The sequence below is a fragment of the Pan paniscus genome, chromosome X (assembly GCF_029289425.2).
Source record: "Pan paniscus chromosome X, NHGRI_mPanPan1-v2.0_pri, whole genome shotgun sequence".
In the NCBI taxonomy this organism is placed as follows: Eukaryota; Metazoa; Chordata; class Mammalia; order Primates; family Hominidae; genus Pan; species Pan paniscus.
In genome coordinates, this window is record NC_073272.2 from 149431409 (window position 1) to 149453389 (window position 21981).

The 21981-nt window shown below is 38.9% G+C and overlaps 1 protein-coding gene across 2 annotated transcripts in view; it reads right to left on the reverse strand.

Moving 5' to 3' along the window:
- TMEM185A (transmembrane protein 185A) overlaps nt 1-21981 on the reverse strand; it is a 35407-nt gene that overhangs the window by 8602 nt on the left and 4824 nt on the right. The window contains exons 2-3 of one of the 2 annotated variants that reach the window (XM_003807524.2): nt 6055-6231; nt 3413-3620 (exon numbers count right to left, since the gene is read on the reverse strand). In XM_003807524.2, coding sequence (XP_003807572.1) covers nt 3413-3620; nt 6055-6231 — 385 coding nt within the window. The remainder of the gene's footprint in view (nt 1-3412; nt 3621-6054; nt 6232-21981) is intronic. The other variant, XM_003807525.6, reaches the window with a different exon arrangement.

Consider the following 21981-nt stretch of genomic DNA (forward strand, 5'->3'; position numbering starts at 1 on the left):
TCTCCAACTTAGCCTTCCTGCTGCATAGCAGACCCAGCTGTGCATAGGCCACTCGGCTCTCCTAAAGGCACCTCAAATGAAGCCAGTCCCAAATAGAGATCATTATCGCCTGCACTTAGAACCTTGTATCTCCTCTTTCTATAGCCTCCCATGTCACTTTCTATGGCCTCCCATGTCACTTTCTATGGCCTCCCATGTCACTTTCTATAGCCTCCCTTGTCACTTTCTATGGCCTCCCATGTCACTTTCTATGGCCTCCCATGTCACTTTCTATAGCCTCCCATGTCACTTTCTATAGCCTCCCATGTCACTTTCTATAGCCTCCCATGTCACTTTCTATAGCCTCCCATGTCACCTTCTATAGCCTCCCATGTCACTTGGAGGCACAACAGTGGTCTCATTTCTCAAGCCATGAGCCCGGGAATCACCCTGCATTCTTTTTCCCACACTGTCGCATTCAGTCACCACATCCTGTCCACTGTAAAGTCCAGATTTCTCCTGAATCCCGTGCCCACTTCCTATCCTGATGATGACTGCCTAGTGAGGCCTTCTTCGGCACCATCCGCCTACCACTTCAGCAACCCCTTACTAACCTCCCGCCTCCAGCCCAAACGCCCTGCAGGCTGCTCCTCACTCTGGTAAAGTACATTCTTGCTCACAAAATTGAAATCTGGGACCAGGCCCAGAGCTTCCCAAAAGTTCTCAGTACATAGGTACATGGGGAATTTAGTAATTCCTCCATAGACCTCTAGGCCAAAAGAAATCCCTAATGTGGCTGGGAATGCCAACAGTTGCACTGATTTAAGTAATTACATCTAACTTAGTAAGTATTTCTAAGTAGCCACTAGAAAAAATAATTCATATAAATCTAAAGAAAAATGTTAATATTATTCTTAAATAACCAAAACTAATTCCCAGTGGGATGCGTGTGCCTGTCAGGTAGCTCACCATTTCCCACGCCTTGGAATCAGACAAGGTGCTCCCACTCGTTACCTGTTCTTCACCCGGATTTTCAAACAGCATTAGCCTTTTTTGTTTTCACAGCAACTGCTGAAAACCCAGCTTCTTAAAGATACGACGTCACTGAAAGGAATGCAGTGTGGCCTAAAAATAAACCTGTAAACTATTTCAAGCTAGTAGTTTGTATGGTGTCCCAACAAATGTCAGGTATTACTGTTTTCCTCAAAATGTCCACTATCCCCTGGTGCCCTGTGAGTGCACTGGGGTGCCTGGGGCACTTCAGCACATGCTCTGCGGGCTGAGGATGTGGCCCCTATTTGCCCCAATCCCTCTGTAGAGGCTCCCTCTCTTCTCAACTCCCACAGTTCCTTCCTTTCCACCTTGTGCTCCCGTCGGATCTGAATCGCCACAGTCCACTCAGCTGATGGAGTGTTTCCTGCCTCTAGGCTTCAATGTGTCCCAAAAATGCCATCCCTTCCCTCCCAACACAGGGCTTCCTGGCAGACCCTCAACTCCTCCTTCCCATCTCTGTATGAGCCTACTCCAGACCACCCCCTCACCAACATAGGTACTGTTCTTGCATCACAGGAGGAGGGAGCTCAGCTCCTGGTATGTTGTTTCTTCCAAGGGCAGGAATGCCTAGAGTGTGAATATATGAAAGACTTACTTTCTGTAATTCAGGCCCAATGCAGTCCTAGCCCTTGTATAGTTGTCCCTTGGTATCTGTGGGGGACTGGTTCCAGGACCCCCTGCAGATACCAAAATCCATGGATGCTCAAGTCCCTGATATAAACTGGGAATTGTAGGGAGGGTGAAAGTGGACCATCAGATACTCTCCCTCCACGGCTCACTCCTACCTACCACTATACCCATGCTGTGGCCTTTCCACCAGCATGAAAATCAGGGAATAGCTCCCCTTGTTCAAGGCCAAACCCTTCCTGGTGCTCCGGGTCCCATTCTCCCTGAGTCCCACAGGGCCTTGCTCCATCACCGTCCCTCTGTCTACATACCTTCCCCTCACGCCCATACCTGGGGTCCAGGCTTATATGCCTGACCCACCCTACAGCTGCTATGTTTACTTCCTAAGCCAACTGCAGTCTTCTCCCTTCACTCTTTATCCACACGGCTCAAAACCAGGCATCTACAGCCTCTAGTTCTCCCCTCAACCCATCAGTATTCAGCTTTGGGCCCTCAGCTTCTATGCAGTTATGTAGTTATGTGCCCGGGCTTTAGAGTCGGGCTGACTCAAATGGAATCCTGGTCCTGCCCCTTCACATGTGGCCATGAACAAATGACTTATCTTCTCTGGACCTACCTCACAGAGTTAGTAAGAAAACTACCACATGTAATGTGCCTCGCACAATGCCTGGCACACAGTAAGTGCTCAATAAACATTATCTGCAATTATTTTCATTACTATTATTACTAGTCCTGGTATTTTATTCATCTGCATATCCTCTATGCTTAGGGAAAAAGGGCTTGGCATCTAGTAAATACTTGATAAATGTTTATTGAATGAATAAACAAACACAGGGGCACATCAGGATAAGCTAACCAGACAGCAGGGGAGGTGCTAAATCATGGGGTCTGAGGTGGGGAGATGGTCAGTTTTGAGTGTCAACTTGGCTGGGCTATAGTACCCAGTTATTTAATCAAACACTAAGCTTGCTGTTGCAGTGAAGGTACTGACTTTGAATAAAGGAGACTACCCTCCATAGCATGGGTGGGCCTCATGCAATCAGGTGAAGGCCTTAAAAGCAAAAACTGTGGTTTCCTGGAGAGGAAGAAATTCTGTGCCAGGACTGCAGTGTCAACTCCTCCTAGGTCTCCAGCCTGTTCACCTGCCCTGGAGATTTCAGACTTGCCAGCCCCACAGTAATGTGAGCCAGTTCCTTAACTCTCTTTATACATATATCTGTATCTAACCTATCAGTTCTGTTTCTGTCTGATTGATACAGGATGTGAAGCTGGGAGAAGGCTGATGTCCTGGGTGAAAAGCTAGTGTTCTAAGTGAAGAAAGAAAAATTGTTATTTCCATCATCTTTTGTTGCCTTGTTGTCTCATGATGTAGAGTTGGTAATGATCAAGCTCTTCCTAACAAAGGGTAAGAAATTGACATCTGAATAACTGAGCAAAATATTTTACTTTTGAAAACATTCTTTTTTTTTTTTTTTAAGACGGAGTTTCATTCTGTCACCCAGGCTGGAGTGCAATGGTTCAATCTTGGCTCACTGCAACCTCCGCCTCCTGGGTTCAAGAGATTCTCCCGCCTCAGCCTCCGGAGAAGCTGGGATTACTGGCGCATGCCACCACGCCTGGCTAATTTTTGTATTATTAGTAGAGACGGGGTTTCACCATGTTGGCCAGGCTGGTCTCAAACTCCTGACCTCAAGTGATCCACCTGCCTTGACCTCGCAAAGTGGAAAACATTCTTAAATATATGAAATCTCACCTCTAGTGACCTGTCATGTCGAAAGCCCCAAACGCAAGCTGCAACAGACACCGGGGAAACAAAGAACAGCGGCATGAAGACCAGGAGCCAGAAATGGCTTCCTCTCTCGATTCTGTCACAGACCAGAACTTCAAACATCAACAAGAGCAAGTGGATGCCCACTGCAATCAACATGGCTTTAAACTCCACACACGTTTCTCCTTCTGCTCTAAAAAAGGGAGAGAAGAAGAAAACACTCTCAGTTCAGAATCTCCACTATAAGCAAGCAGTTCAGGGCAAATACCAACTTATATTGATACTTTGAATTTTACTTGAAAATTTGACAAAAGCAAAGGGAAATCAGGTAGAAAGCTAACTTAAACCTAAGCTTTGGTAGGCAATCTCTGAAACATCGAAGAACTACTACATAATACAAAATGAACATTACAACCAAACCAGAATTTAATGTTTTAACCGTATAAGGATATTCTCAAAAGTAATAGCCAGTTCTTATTTCCCTGACAATGTACATAAACACTTCTGTTCACATCTTTAAATTCAACAACAAGAGTTACTTCCAAGATTATTCAAGCTGATTTGCTTCTGCTGCTAAAACCAGGCAAATACCCCTTAAGTCTCATGATCCTCATTTTTCAAGAAACCATGTAAACCACCCTTCACACAATATTATAAAAATAACTCTAGTTCTATGAACAAGTGCCAGTTATATTTCAAGATAGTAGTAACTATTGTTAGGTGCTATTTTTAAATGCAAATAAAACGTATAAATGATTTTCATTTTCCTTTCTATTCCATTAAGATAAATTAACACCTGCAGATGAAAGAGAAAGAAGAACAAGAGTTAAAACTGTTCTCAAACAAAATCAGTTTAATTAGCTAAGTATCATGCACAATAACCTTAACAGATCTACAATTGAGCAATGGTAAGGCCGCTAATCAGGAAAAGGCTCTATAATGCATCTGAAAGGCCTACAATGTTTATTCAAAATACAGATGAACATTTATGATATACATGTATTGTGGGTGACAAATACACCGGAAGTTAGATCATAGAGAAAATGCTATCAGAGGTTATTCCTGTAGGACCCAACCATGTTCCACTGGTTAATGTTAACATGAGAATGACCACGCCTGTACATTCCTTACATTCAACCCCACATACACAATTCCTTTCCTTGCTCAAAACATCTTAAATAAGACCAACAAAGAGAAGTTTGAATATATTCTAAATATCAATTAGTAGAACCTAAATGTTTATTTAACTTTGCATTCTTTGAGAAGCAATTAATATTAGATATCTGAAAATATCTCATAAAAAAATAAAACACATACAGCCACACAGGTCATCAATCTTTCAAAAAAAATCTAAGAACTCTGAAACAGCTATACATGAATGTCCCTCACCTGCCAAGGCTCTCTGTGTAACTGTTTTACAGTTCTTAGACATGTATGTGATATGTAATTTACACAATCTGAATCATTTTCATATTTAGTAAACAAAAATTTAAAAAGTTGATGTAGTGGCCGGACGTGGTGGCTCACACCTGTAATCCCAGCACTTCGGGAGGCCAAGGCGGGTGGATCACCTGATGTCAGGAGTTCAAAACTAGCCTGGCATGGTGAAACCCTATCTCTACTAAAAATACAAAAAATTAGCTGGGCATGGTGGCAGGTGCCTGTAATCCCAGCTACTCAGGAGGCTGAGGCAGGAGAATCACTTGAACCCGGGATGTGGAGGCTGCAGTGGGCCGAGATCACACCATTGCACTCCAGCCTGGGCAACAAGAGCGAAACTCTGTCTCAAAAAAAAAAAAGGTGCGGTAGTTTCAACTTTACACTTTTCCCACATGAGCAGCTGCCTTCTGGGAATTCCTGTACTCCTCATCTTCCCAGTGGAGGTTCATAATAGCCTCCCAGTCTTAAGTCCCCCTTTTTCCCTTTATGTAGTTACAGTCTCTGTGGCAGAGAAGGGAAAGCCTCTCGCAGGTCCCAGCAACAAGCAGGTTGCATGCTGGCGTGAGCCAACTCCCAGGAATTTGGGCCAGCGGAGGCATCCAACAGCAGGGAGGGCAAGAGTTGGAAACGGTAAAAGGTACCCCTCTCCCCTGCCCCCAAAGGCTCTGCTTTCCTTCTCGGCATCCAATCTTTGACTTTCCTCATTCCCCAGCTGCTGTCTCAGGGACTCATGGTCTCCTGGTCAAGCCACCTCCCCTACACTGCTAATAGTCCTAAAGCTCTGGGACTAGGAGGGTGGGACAAGGGGAGCCCCAGTTCCAAAACTGTATTGGAGAAAGATCTTTCATGACGAAACATAATATGAGTGTCTTTTCCTAAAAACAGGGTGGTTTCATGCTGCTTAGTCTAGTATGGCATACCAGTTCTGTATTTTGGGTGCATTTTGGATTATATAGGCATCTGTGAGCTGGCTGGCAACTTACCCCCAAATGGTACTGCTTTTGTAAGAAAATACATACCAAAGACTAAATTTTCAAAAACACAGAAGAGATCTGTTAGCTTATACTATAGTTCTAAGACCCCAGATAGGTAGAAAATAAAATGGTCCTTACTTCATCAAAAGTGAGAAAAGTCAAGATATTGCTCCCTCATGCTAGAGACCAATGGGTTGTATAAAGCAGTATTACCGATATTGAGGATTTCGTGCCCAGACTCCAGTTCCAACTGAGGCTCCAACAATGACCATTAACTTCCACAGCCATATTGGAGCAAAGACAGCCCAGTAACTCCACTGTATGATGCCATCCAAACGAAGGGCCAGCAGCACAGAGAACAGCAGCAGACAGGCATAGATGAGGAATTTACTAGGAGAAAAGTAAAACGATTAAGAAGGATTCACTTTTACAAATATGTGATACTGAAATGGGGAGTAATAAGAGCCACATTTGTCAGCATGTAAAAGGAGTCACTAACTCAACAATCATTTACTGAAAAGGTCTATGGGGCAGACATAATGTGTTGGGAATAAAAGAAACATAAAGAAGACTAAAATAAGTCTCCTGCTTTCCAAGGCTTCCTCATAGAAGGAAGACCACACAGAAACATATAATACAGCACAATGTTTGTGATGAGAGCTTGGAAGAGGAAATACAGACTGTGTCTGAGGAGGCACTCAGAAGCAGAGATGTGGTGACCCTAGAGCTGGTTCCAGAGGGCAAGTAGGAAGCTGCCAGGCAGGAAAGCAAGTGAGATGAGGAAGTATTCCAGGCAGAAGGAACTAGCTATACCAAGACACAGAGACTGGAAAAGGCTGACATGCTCTGAAAATGGTCAAGTTCTACCACTAACTGATTCTATTTCTAAAAAGGCAGCCATCTGTCATATTCATATGGCATGAACATTTTAGTGTATGTATTATACTTTCCATGAATGAATAAATTACACATACACACATGCTCACGTCTCATATAAAAGGGAATTGCTACAGAGGATGTCCTTGAAATAATTAGAAATTATACTCTTGAGGACCTCTATTTCCAGCCTTGACTTAATAATAGGAATATAATTTACCTTCCCGCCTAAATAAGAAACTTGATACAGTCTACAAAAGAACAGTTTTCAGACATTGACAACAGGCAGTGGAGAACAGGTGAGAGGGAGGAAATAAAGGAGGTAAACCCTACTATTGCCCCAGTTTGCAGATCAGAGGCAGTTTCCAGGCTGCAGCAAGAAAACAGTTAAAACTCAACCCTGTCAATAACTATATTAAATATAAATGGCCAACTGAAAGACAAAGATGATCAGATTGGATAAGTAAGCAAGACAACTATATGCTGTCTGTAAGAATCCCACTTTATCTATCTATAAAGACACAGATAGATTAAAAGCAAAAGGAAAGAAAAAGTTATATCAAATAAACACTAACCAAAAGAAAGCTGGAATGACTATATTAATATCTGTTTAGTCTTCCATTGCTGCTGTAACAAATTACCACAAACTTAGCAGCTTAAAACAACGTAAATTTATTATCTCACAGTTCTATATGACAGAAGGCCAGACGGGCTTGGTTGGTTTCTCTACTCAGAATCTCACAAGGCTGAAATAAAGATGTCTGTTGCTGGAATGCTTATCAGGGGACTCTGGCAGAATCTACTTCTAAGCTCATTCAGGTTGTTGGCAGAATCCAGTTTCCTGTGGTTGTAGGACTGAGGTATGTGTCTCTTTGCTTGCTGTCACGCAGCAGCTGATCTTAGATAGCAGGGGCCTCTCCTGGGTCCTTGTAAATAGGCCCCTACATCTCAAAGCCAGTAACAAGCTATAGCATATTCAATCTTTCTCATGCTTGGGATGTTTTCTCACTACTTCTGCCATATCGCTTCTGCTTCCAGTGAGAGAAAGTTCTCTGCTTTTAAGAGTTCATGTGATGAAACTGAGTCCACCTGGTTAAGCCAGGCTACTCTCCCTATTTTAAGGTCCATAACTGTGGTTGGTAGGCAGAATTCTAAAGAAGTTTCCCAGGATTCCTGTCCCCTGATTATTCAATCAAACACTAATCTGAGTAATACTGTGAAGGGACTTTGCAGATGGAATTAAGGTTACTAATCAGCTAACTTTACAATAGGAAGATTATACTGGATTATCCAGGTGTGCCCAGTGTAATCACATGAGCCCTTAAGAAAGCAGAAGAGTAAGTCAGAGAAATGTGGTGGAAGAGAGATGAGGCAGAAGTCAGAGAGATTCCAGACTTGAGAAGGACTCAGCCTGTTACTTCTGGCTTTGAACATGGAGGTAAGGAACCATGAGCCAAGGAATGCAGGCAGGCTTCAGAAACTAAGAATAACTCGCAGCTGACAGCCAGCAAGGTAAACGGGACCTCAGCCCTACAACCCCAAGGAACTAAATTCTGACAATAGCCCAAATGTGCTTGAAAGCAGATTAATCCCTGGAGGCTCCAGAAAGGAATAGAGCCCTCCTGACACTTTGATTTTGACCTTGTGAAACTAGGCAGAAGACCCATCTGAGTTGTGCTGTACCCAGACTTCTGACCTAAAGAACTGAGAGTAATTTGTCATGGTAACAGCAGAAACGAATGCTAATAAATATAGCTTCAAAGTCCCCTTTGCCATGTAAAATAATAACATATTCACAGGTTTCAGGGCTTAGGGCCTGGGTATCTGTGTATTTGTGGGGGTGGGGCATTCTGCCTACCACAACATAAGACACAGTATATTTTTGAACAAGGACTATTTCCAGGGACAAATAGAGGTAGTTCATAATGATAAAGGGGTCAATTTGTCATATGCCTAATAACAAAGTTTCACAATACATGTAGAAAGTACTGATCAATCTAAAAGGAGAAATAAAAAAATCAAACTGTTATAAATGGAAATTAACATTCCTTTCTTAGTAACTAATAGAACACATAAACAGAAAATTACTAAGGATATATATGATTGTAGCAACACTATCAACCAACTTGACCTAATTAATATTAATGAGTTCCTCCCAACAAAAGCAAAGTACAGATTCCTTTCAAACACACACGGAACATTCACCAAGATAGATTGAATTCTGGGCCATAAAACAAAGCTCAACAAATTTAAAAGGACTGAAATCATACAAAGTAAACAAGCACAATGGAGTCAAACTAGAAATCAACAATAGAAAAATATCTGGAAAATTCTCAAAATACTTGAAAATTAAATGCCACACTGCGAAATAATCCATAGGTCAAAGACTATGAAGAAAATTGAAAAATATTTTGGACTAAAGGCAAAAACACAATATACCAAAATTTGTGAGATACACTAAAGCAGTACTTAAGGGAAATTTTAGCATCAAATACTTACATTAGAAAAGATATCAAGTCAATAATCTAAGATTCTATCTTATGAAACTAGAAAGAACATGGAGGTAAGGAACCTCCATGTAAGAAACGGAAGGAAATTTTTAAAAAGTAAATGGAAAGAAGAAAATGATAAATGTAAGCACATTAATCAATAAAATACAGTAAAAAGGGATTAGAGAAAAAAAATCAACGAAACTAAAAGCAGTTTCTTTGAGAAAGTAAGAAAATTGGTAAATCTACAGCCAGAATAATCAGTAAAAAAGAGTAGGCTCAAATTACTAATATCAAGAATGAAAACAGGGATATCACTACAAATCCTAATAATACTAAAGGGATAAGTAGGGGATATTATAAACAACTTTATGCCAGGAAATTTCTTGAAACAAAGACATGGAAACTGCAATTCTAGTTAAAACCTTTTTCAGAAAGAAAATGTCAGGCCATGGCAAAATCTACCAAACATTTAATGAGGAAATACCACCAATTCTTCACAAACTCTTGCAAAAAAGATGAGGGGGGAACATTTCCCAATTTATTTTATGAAGCCAGCATTACCCTGATAACAAAACTGACAAAGAAAGAAAACTACAGACCAATATCTCTCATGAACAGAGATGCAAAAATCCTCAAAAGATTTTAGCCAACTGAATTCAGCAATATATAAGGATACTACATTACGACTAGGTGTGGTTTAGCTAGGATTGCAAGATTGCAATCTTGGATTAACATTTGAAAATCAGTTAGCAACCTTCGTGGTATTAGCAGGCTGAAAAAGAAAAATCATATGATCATCTCAATAGTTGTGTAAAAAGCATTTGACATAATTTGCTACCCATTCAAGTTAAAAGTGTTAAACAAATTAGGAATAGAAGAGCATCTATGAAAAACCTGCAGTTATAATGCTTAATGGTGAGAGACTCAATACTTTCCCCTTAAGACAGGAAACACAGCAAGTATGTCCACTTCAACACATCTATTCAACATTGTACTAAAGGTCCTAGCCACAACAATAAGATGATAAAAAGAAATTAAAAGAATATAGTTTTAAAAGAAAGAAGTAAACCTGTCATTATCTATAGGCAACATGATATTCTGTGTAGGAAATCCTAAGTAATCTACAAAAAAGCTAGTAGATCTAGTAAGTGAATTTAACAAAATTGAAGGATACAAGGTAAATGTACAAAAATTATTGCATTTCTATATAGTAGCTATCACAAATTGGAAACAGAAATTTAAAAATATGTATCATTTACTGCAACTTTCCTATAAATTTATAACTATTCAAAAATTTAAAGTTTATGAAAAAATCCACCATTTACAATAGCATCACAAATATAAAACACTTAGGGATAAATGTAACAACATATATGCAAAACCTATATACTGAAACCTACAAAACACTGGTAGGACTGTGGGGAAGCTAATAAACAACAGAAATTTATTCCTCACAGTTCCAGAGGCTGGAAGTTGGAGATCAGGATGCCAGCATGGCTGGGTTCTGGCGAGGGCTGCCTTCTGGGTGGCAGATGGCAGACTTCTCAATACCCTTCATATGGTGAAAAGAGAGTGAGTTAGCTCTCTGGTCTCTTTTTATAAGGGCACTAGTTCCAACCATGAGCGTTCCACCCTCATAACCTAATCACCTCCCAAATGCCCCGCCTCCAAATACCATCACATTGGGGACTAGAGTCAACTTGTGATTTTTAAAGGGACACATTCAGTTCATAACTGCCAAGAAAAATTAAAGATCTAAATAAATGGAGACATATACTGTGTTCATACAACACTCAATACCGTTAAGATTTACATCCTCTGTGTATTAGTTTCCTATGGGTGCTGTAACAAACTACCACAAAATTGGTGACTTAAAATGGCACACGTTTATTATCCTGAGGCCAGAGGTCCAAAAAGGGTTTCACTGGGCTAAAATCAAGATGTCAGCAGGACCTACTCCTTCTGGAGACTCTATGGGAGAATCTATTACTTGTTTTTTTCCAGTTTCCAGAGCTGTATTCCCTTGGCTCATGGCCCCTTTCTCTATCATCAAAACCAGCTGCATAAAATCTTCAAATCTCTGTCTCTGTTTCCACCACACTGCCTTCTCCTCTTAATATTATCTCCCTCTTTTAAGGGAACCTGTGATTGATTGCATTTATTGCCCCACTTGGATAACCCCATCATCTCAAGATCTTTTTTTTTTAAATTATACTTTAAGTTTTAGGGTACATGTGCACATTGTGCAGGTTAGTTACATATGTATACATGTGCCATGCTGGTGCGCTGCACCCACTAACTCGTCATCTAGCATTCGGTATATCTCCCAATGCTATCCCTCCCCCTCCCCCCACCCCACCACAGTCCCCAGAGTGTGATATTCCCCTTCCTGTGTCCATGTGATCTCAAGATCTTTAACAGGTTCCATGGAAGTGGGTATCTTTGTGGGCCATGATTTAGCCTACCACACACACCAAATTAACCAAATTATTTTAAAGAATCAATGCAATCCCAGCGAAAATTGGGAGCCAGCAGGTTCTTCTGTAGAAATTGACATACTGACTTTAAAAGTCATATGACAGTGCAAAGGACATAAAACGGGCAAAACAATTCTGAAAAAGAACAAAGTTGGACAATTTATACTACGTGCTTTCAAAGCTTACTATAAAGCTACAGTAATAAACACAATGTAGTACTGGCATAAGAATAGATATATAGAACGTACTAGAGAGTTGGAAAACAGACCCATACATATAGAGTCAGTTAATTTTCCACAAAGGTGCCAAAACAACTCAATGGAGAAATAATTATGTTTCAATAAATGGTGGTACAACTGGATAAATGAGGAAAGTACACCTTGACTCTTAACCTTATAACATATACAAAAATTTATGTGACATGGATCATAGACCTAAATGTCATACACAAAACTACAAAATGTCCAAAACACATATGAAAAAAAAATACTTGCAACCTAGGGTTAGGCAAACATTTCTTAGATGGGATATGAAATTGGACTTCTCCAAAATGAAAAACTCTTACTCTCCAAAAGATACCTATCATTAAGAAAATGACAGCCAAGCCACAAACTGGGAGACCATACTCTGAAAACACGTATCTGACAAAGTAACCTGTATCCAGTATATAAAAAGGACTTTTACAACTAAAAAAATAAGTGAACAACCCGATTTAAAATGGCCAAAAAATTCAGAGACATCCCATCAAAGAAGGCATACAAAAAGCAAATAAGCACACAAAAAATACTCAGTATTTTCAGATGTTAGGACAATGCAAACTAAAACCACAATGAGATAAGATTACACACACACTAGATCTCTTATATATGCTGGTGGGAATGCAAAATAGTACAGCCACTTTAGAAAACATTTTGGAAGTTTCTTATACAGTTAAGTGTATACTTATTCTATGGCCCAGCAATCCCACACCTAGGTATTTTACTCAAGAAAAAGGAAAACGTATGTCCACACAAAGGCCTGTATTCAAATATTCAAAGAAGCTTTATTCATAATTGCCACTGGTAACAACTCACACATCCATAAACTGGCGAATGGTTAACCGAATTTTGATATATCCGTTCAATGGAATACTAATCAGCAGTAACAAGTAACAAACTATGGATGACAACAACAACATTGATGAATCTAAAATGCACTATAAGTAAAATAATTCAGATGGAAAACACAAGATAGTGTACAATGCTACTTATTTGACATTCTGGAAAGGGCAAAACTCTAGACACAGAAAAACAGATCAGTGCGGTTACAGATAAGGAACAGAAAGCTCAGATGTTAAATAACTTGTCTGAGAGCTCAGAGTTGGGAGTCAAACCATTTGACTCCAAAATCCTTCTAATTGAGTATTATACTATACTGGCTTTACACTGATAAATGAACATGTTTAGAAAAGCATCTGAATAAATATCCGCTGAGCAGCTAACAGGTCTCCACTCGGGAAGATTAAGGATAGTCTTTATACTCTTTTGCTTATGATATCTGAGTTTTCTGTAAGGTACGTGTACTGTTTTTGTACTATGAAAAATAACATAAGAAACTTCGATTGGAAAAAAGGGAGGAGGGTTGTAAGAAGACTGGACCTACAAAATTAAACTTGGAAGCAACCCTCCCAGAGAGAAAACTACGCTGGGAAGATCATGAGATTCAGAGGGGTTGCTAAAAAAATATACATAGCATCATTGTGTCATGGTATTCTTACCCATAAAGTTAGGGCAATAATATGTACCTCATAAGGTGGCTACGAATATAAGATAATGAGTATAACAAGTGCTTTGTATAAAGCACTAAATCAGTGGCTCTCAAAGTTTTTAGTATCAAAAATTTTGACGTTTAACTCTTAAAAAGAACTCCTTTTCAGTTTTAACACTTACTGAGGATCCCAAAGAGCTCTGGTTGATATGGGTTATCCCTATTGGTATTTAATATTTACGATACAGTTGTTATTGAAAAAATATCTACTCTTCGAAGGTAATAATAAACACATTACATACTAACATAAATAACATTATTTAAAAACATTTCCAAAACCAACACAAATTTAGTGAGAGTAGTGACACTGTTTCTACGGTTTAGCAAAATTTTTAATGTATGATATCATAGAAGACACCTAGATTCTAATATCTATATTTACATTCATTCTGTTGCAATACATTGTTTTGGTTCAAGTATACAAAGAAAATCTGGCCTCACAGAGATCTGTAGTTAGAAAAGAACTATTTTAATAGCTCTTTCAGATAATGGTAGATGTTCTTCAACAGGACACTAAAACTCAACAAGTGGTAGTTTCTTAAAGGTTAACTATGATGTGGAATCTGAAATCGTATCAATGACCTTTTTGTACTCTGCTACACTGAAATCCACTGGTCTCTCTTATACTTTCAATGAATCTTTTATCCCAGCATTATTGTATAATGCAATGTAGGTCGACTGGAAAATATTGGTTTACTGAGTTATAAAGATCTTTCAAATGTTGACACATTTCATATACAATAGCAAAAAAAATCACATTACTTACTATCTTCACCAACTTCATCAGAAATATTTTAATTACTGGGAGGTTGTCAAGCTCATGGTAGCAGATACAACTTTTCAAAAATTCTGGTTTTCCCATGAAAGATCAAATTTTACCATTTACAAAAAATACCATGAGTTGTTTTCCTTGAAGTTTTGCTTCCTGCATTTTCTTTTTTGTGTGTGTGTCATAGAAGCATCTTTTATTATAGTATTTTTGTCTTTTTCTTTTTTATTATTATTATACTTTAAGTTTTAGGGTACATGTGCACAATGTGCAGGTTAGTTACATATGTATACATGTGCCATGCTGGTGTGCTGCACCCATTAACTCGTCATTTAGCATTAGGTATATCTCCTAATGCTATCCCTCCCCCCAACCCCCACCCCACAACAGTCCCCAGAGTGTGATGTTCCCCTTCCTGTGTCCATGTGTTCTCATTGTTCAATTCCCATCTATGAGTGAGAACATGTGGTGTTTGGTTTTTTGTCCTTGCAACAGTTTACTGAGAATGATGATTTCCAATTTCACCCATGTCCCTACAAAGGACATGAACTCATCATTTTTTATGGCTGTATAGTATTCCATGGTGTATATGTGCCACATTTTCTTGATCCAGTCTATCATTGTTGGACATTTGGGTTGGTTCCAAATCTTTGCTATTGTGAATAGTGCCAGTTAGAATGTCAATCATTAAAAAGTCAGGAAACAACAGGTGCTGGAGAGGATGTGGAGAAATAGGAACACTTTTACACTGTTGGTGGGACTGTAAACTAGTTCAACCGTTGTGGAAGTCAGTGTGGTGATTCCTCAGGGATCTAGAACTAGAAATACCATTTGACCCAGCCATCCCATTACTGGGTATATACCCAAAGGACTATAAATCATGCTGCTATAAAGACACATGCACACGTATGTTTATTGTGGCTTCCTGCATTTTCAAGAAAATGTCTGCCAAACACCATAACACAAATAACCACAGTCTTGTCTGTCAGTTGTCCTTCCAAATAAAAATGATACTCCATGAAAACAGCAGCTTGTAACTCAGGCACACACGTTTTTCCTTGAGTCAACCATTGCACTTCAGCATACAACAGGCCTTTATGCATTCTTCCCATTTCATCACATGGAATATTAAACTAGATGTGCATTCAGGGGTCAAGATTAAATGAGATTAATATTTTTCTGCTTTATCAAGGACATTCGTAAGTGAAGCTGGCATTTTTATTTTAACTGCAAGTCCAGCACGTGGTGGTGAAGAATCCAGTGACAGAAGACTAGTGCAGCTGGTGCCACTGTCCTGATTTGTGCTCCAGCACCAGCTGTTTGATGCACTACTTTTGTACCACCAATGCCAATGTCGACCAAGGCAAAGAATGTCTTAGTATTATAATTTTGACTTTGCAGATACCTGGAAAGGGTCTCAAGGCCCACTCCCAAGGTCTGTGGGAAACAGTCTGATAACCAGCGTACTCAATACACATTAGCTAATATTATTAATACTCGAAAACAAAAACAGGCTTTTATAAGCTGCTACAAAGAAAGACAGAACATTTAAAGAAACCAAGATAAAAATGACTTCATCCCTTAGACTTTGGACAAGAAGAGAGCCTGTGTCAAGGTGGGGTGGAGCGGGATTCACAAGTTAATAGAAATGGAGTTATCACCACAATTACAGTACACAATTAGTAGAGGCAGAAGTTTTCTCTCTTAAAGCAGAGGGAAATATTCCAAAATCTAAAAAAATCAGAACCAATTTGTCAACTAAAGCCTGTGGCTACAAATATAATTACCAGAAACAATGGACTTGAAAACAGACTATTTAAAAAAGAAATTAGTGGATTCAAACATTAACAAATGCTAAGATAATGACGACACAGGATTCATATATATATTAGATAACATGTACAGGTAATTTTTATCCTAAAGGATTTTCAGACTATAAATAAAAAGTAAATTGGTGGGGGGGGGTGGTAAATGCTGTAAGCTAACTTCATTATCCTCTGTAAAACAGTTTCCTTATTTAATAAAAAAAGAGAGTAGTGGAACTAAAGAAAAGAGAAGTACCAAAATGTTTTAAATGTTGGAAAAGGGATTATTTTATGTGGTTTTTGACATAATTTAAAGGAAACTTAAAATTTTATGTCTATTACATGAAAAATAGAAAACAAGATAAACTTACAAAAGGACCCACAAAATATAATTCATGATTCAAATACTAGGGTTAGAAAAGTATACATGAGCTGAATGTTCTCTTATTAATTTCCTATTGCTGCCATTCAAAACTGCCACAAACCTAGTGGTTTAAAAAGCATAAACCTAGTGGTTTAAAAAGCATAACCCTTACAATTCTGGAGGTCAGAGTCCAATATGGGTCTCGCTGGGCTAAACTTGAGGTGTCAGCAGGACTATGCTACTGAAGGCTCTAGGAGAGAATGTTTCTTTGCCTTTTCTAGCTCTAGAGGCTGCCACATTCCTTAGCTCATGGCCCCTTCCTCCATCTTCAAAGTCAACAATGGAGAATGCAGTTCTTCTCATACTGAATCACTCTGACCTCCTTTTCTGTCTCCCTCTTCTCTATTTAAGGGCCCTGTAATTACAGTGGGCTCAGCCAGAGAATCCAGAATAATCTATTTTAAGGTCAGCTGATGAGCAAACTTAATTCCATCTGCTACCTTAATTCCCCTTTGCCATGTAACAGAACATATTCCCTGGTTCCACGGATTAGGATGTGGACATACTTGGGGGGTCATTATTCTGCCTACCACAGCTCTGTAAAAAGAAAGGTTGCTTCCTAGATTAAGAAAGTAAATCTGTTACATTCAAGAGTTACGCTTGGAACCAAAGTCAAAAGTCGAACCAACTATCAGAAATCAGATGACAGAGGTTTAGCACGCCTGGATGAAGACAAGAGCAACAATTTACTATCTTTAAAATTAGATAAATTAGATTTCAAAGCCGAAAGTATTAAAATGCTAAAAGGACTAATAAGGAAAACCTAAATAACAAAAACCTAACATGACCATGGAATATGGAAATAATTTTACAATTTTTCTTTTTTAAGGATACACAGAAATATTTTAATTGTGGGCTTCCTCATGCTACTCTTAAATCATGACAGATAAAACAGACGAAGTTCCTAAGGAAAATACGGAAATGAACACAAGAGTAGATTTAAAAAACAGCAAGGTTATATGAAGAGAATTAAGTAGCAGAACGAGAAGATTTAAAAAACAGCAAGCTTATATGAAGATAATTACGTAGCAGAACAAGAAAACATACTTGCTTTACATATATATAGTTTTTCCAGGGAGAAAAAAAGGATCATGGGGCAGCAATACACAATAAACACACATCTGATTTACAATTGTTAAAAATATTTGAGTGCCTGAAATGTGTGAGATACATAAAAAGGAGCAACAATGCGTTCGCTCAAGATGCTCAGACTAATAGGAACAGAGGGAGATGATGTATCAACAAGTAACTACATATGGTAAACTAGGGGACTTGGAAGATTAATTTCCCTGAGAGAGATGGGAAGAGAAGTGGAATCTGGGCAACAAGTTGGGAATAAGGAATTCCAGACAAAGGGAATAAGATGTTTTCCAATTTTTTAAAATTATTTTTATTTATTATGGATACAAAACAGTTGTGCCTATTTATGGGGTACATGTGATACTGTGATGCAAGCATACAATGTGTAATGATCAAATCAGAGTAACTGGGATATCCATCACCTCAAGCACTGATCACTTACTTGTGTTAGGCACATTTCAATTCCACTCTTTTAGTTATTTGCAAATATACATTATTAACTATATTTGCCCTCTTGTGCTACCAAACACTAGATTTATTATTTCTATCTAACTGGATTATTGTACCCATTGCTCATCCCCTCTTTATCCTCCCCTCTCCAATTCCAGCAGACTGGAACACACAGAATACTTTCTATAAATTGTGGTGGGTAGGGTGCTGCAGAGACAGGAGAAAGGGTACTGGCGGGAATAAGCCAGAAGTTGGCTGTGGTAACATGGTAGGGGAATGTGAATATCAAGGTAAAGTCCTTGGAATTTATTAATAGGTAATATGGGGCCACTGCAGATTTTCTCAACAAGAGTGACAGAAGATGCATATGCGTGTGTAAGGTAGATTGTAATCAGTAGAGACCAGAGGTAGACATTTTATACAATTCATAAAAAAACTGACAAAAAATGGATCATTTTCAATACTGATTTGTTAAGCAGTTTAGTAGAGTTACTAAAATACAATTGAAACATAAAAATACCTGGGCAGCTGCCAAAACAAAACTCAAGAGAAAATGTGTTCATTTAAAATGTTTAAGTAAAAGTAGAAAACAAAGAAAAAAAAAAAGAGGCAAAAGAAAACTAGTAAACTGAGTTTCTAAGAAATTTGGGGAAAAAGCCAAAACATGAAAATAATAAAACTAAAAGTAGAAATATAGATATAAAAATGAAACTGATCAGTAATCCCAACAGCTAGCTTTTTAAAAAAATTAAACTACAAAGTTGATCAAGTAAAACAAAGTAATACAATCAGAAAGTTCAAAAGATGTAATTCATACACACTCCTAGTTGGGGAAAGAAAGAATAGTATCCTAACTATATCAATATATTTGCAAGCAAAGTCTAAAAGGTGACTGCATAGCCAAAAGGAAATATCAAGCCTGATTTGCAAAAGAATACACAATAATATGCAATAATACAGTGATAAGAAAATGTATTTACAAAAATAACTTATGGTCATAGCCTAAACTACTTTGAGTTACTTTTCAAGAAACATTCAGACCAGATTCCAAGTATAAAAATAGACTGCTTAATTATCCACAAACCTGGGAGAAATGGGAGGTTCTGGTTTAAAATTAATCACTACTTCTTAAAATTCACTTTTCCAGTTACACCTTTAGAATGGATTTATTCCACTCTCATTTGAATCTGTAGTGTTAGTATACGATGAATCACTAAGTAGTGCTACCTGGGCCAAAGCTAGTATCCTCTCTGAAATTTATATGGAGCTTTCTGCTCAGGCTCAAATTCCCTCTCTCCACTTTGCAGGGCTGGGAGAATAGGGAGGGAGAAAAGGAAGAAGGGAGGGAGAGAGAGAATATACTTAGCAAAGGAATGATGACTCTGAATGTAAAAGTTCTAGTATCTGTTTTCTGCATATCATAAGAATGCAGCTGGACTCTTTTTAGACCTATCAGTTTTTTTTCCAGTGGAAGCTGCTGGCTTCACTGGAGCACATACACGCGCATTAACACATGCCTGCATGCACGTACACACGCACAGGCACATACACACACACAAACTTTGGATGGCACATCCCAGTCTAAAGCTTGACAGAATGGCTCCAAATGACAACCTGACATACTCACAAACTATCAAGGGAATTGCCCCTCTTACACCTTATTAACCAAATTTAAAGTCTTTTAGTGGAGACTTTAGCTGGTTTTATTAAGATAAAAAATGTTTAAGAGCATTTAACCAGTAGATACAAAAAAGCACAAAAGCCAAATAAAAGCAGAGCCCAGGCCAGTAGGAAGATCTGCATTTAAGTTCCTCAACTGCCATTCATCAGCGGTGTGGTCTTGGGTGAGTTATTTTCCCCCAGGTCTGTCTCCTCATCTGATTCCTCATATACTGATTCATTAAGACAAGGGTATGTGAAAGCACTGTGTAAATGATACATTTTACCCATTCTAGCTTTAGCAGTATTACGAAAGACAAAAGTTCTGCCACATTGTAGGTAATAATCTCATTTAGCAATCATTGTTGTCACTATTAGGTTGGAGCTGACAAAGTATGAGTCTCCACTTATAAAGCATCTATCTCCAGAGTTCGAGGCTTTTGTCTTAAATTCCAGTCATCTTGTACAGGCATGACATATCAGGCAAAATGATTAGAAAACTCAAGCTCCATATTAAAAAGCTTAACTTCTGGAGTCCTAGGAAACTATCTAAAACTCCTTCAATCCACGGTCTCTCCTGTACAACAAAGACTTCCCAGTGGTAGATGTCTATTTGTACCCAACATCCACTCATTCAGCACGTAATTCAGCACCTCCAAATCCTGGCCCTCAAAGAACACAGCTAAGAACAATGTGTGTGTAATTATCAAGTAATAGGAATGATATTTTTAAAACTGGAAATTATACATTCAAATGAGATTTCTCTCCTTTAACCAGTCCCCTTGGGAGGCAATGCAGTAATTCCAATGGTACTTCATTACTCAAATCATCTTTGAAGCTTTCTTCTTGGAAGCACCTTGAGAACCTGCAGTCTGATCTTCTGACTATCCCAAATGGTGCTAAATTTTCACTGAGGGTGGATTCAAATTTTGGAAATGGCAAACAGTCAGTCAGAGCCAAGGTTAGTGAATAAGATGTGTGATCAAACTAGGTGGAACTGTTTTGGTTGAAAATGATAGATGATCATAAAGCAATGAGATGGATCTTCTTATGTGATATGTAAACTGACTTTAAAGGGAATTCCAGATGAGTAACAAGGAGTATGAACAATGGAATAGGTTTATACATTCTCTTTCCCCAAGTAACCTCTTTGAATAACAACACTCATTTGGATGTATAAGCGCCACTAACAGGTTTGTTTTGTTTAATCACTTACAATTTGTAAATAGAGGGTTCCTTAGCATACTGGATCTACAATGTCATGGAGGAAAGGAGTTGTCACTTAACTAGAACTATGGCATGGCACGCAGGAAAGAGCACAGGCTTCATGAGACTGACGTGGATTCGAATGTTGACTTAGATTCTTCCTGCCTATGCAACTTCAGGGAAGTCACAAGCTGTCAAGACTTTAAAATAAGGCTGATACCTAATTTTGCAGGGTTGTTGTAAAGATCATGGATAATGGATGCAAAGCCCCTACATTGGGCCTGGCATGTGGTGGGTACTCAAGAAGTCACAGCTATTATTAACAGCAACATCAGTAAAATCAAGACCATTTTCTGACTGTAGGTGGCTTGAGAGGACAGAACAACAGATAAGCAGTCACTTGAGTGGTAAGTAGTTCATTGACAGTACTGACAGTACACTCGTGCATTAGATACTGCTTTCTTAAAAACAATAACCTGTAAAAACTATTTGCAGTAACTATGTATTTTTAATTCATACGACACATGTCATCTGCAGTGCTCATACCACATGGACCTCTTCACTACCTGAACATACCAGGCACTATCATGACCCCATGCCTTTGTGTACTTTGTCCCTTCTGAGATACTGAAAGGGGCCAGCCCCTCCACACCTGTGGGTATTTCTCGTCAGGTGGGACGAGACTGAGAAAAGAAATAAGACACAGAGACAAAGTATAGAGAAAGAACAGTGGGCCCAGGGGACTGGCACTCAGCATACGGAGGACCCGCACCAGCGCTAGCCTCTGAGTTACCTCAGTATTTACTGATCATTATTTTTCCTATCTTAGCGAGGGGAGCGTAGCAGGGCAACAGGTGGGGAGAAGGTCAGCAGGGAAACGTAAGCAAAGGAATCTGTATCATGAATAAGTTCAAGGAAAGGTACTGTGCCTGGATGTGCACGCAGGCTAGATTTATGTTTCTCTTTACCCAAACAACTCAGTGTAGCAAAGAGTAACAGAGCAGTATTGCTGCCAGCATACTTCGCCTCCAGCCACAGGGTGGTTTTCTCCTATCTCAGAATAGGACGAATGGGAATGGTCAGCTTTACACAGAGA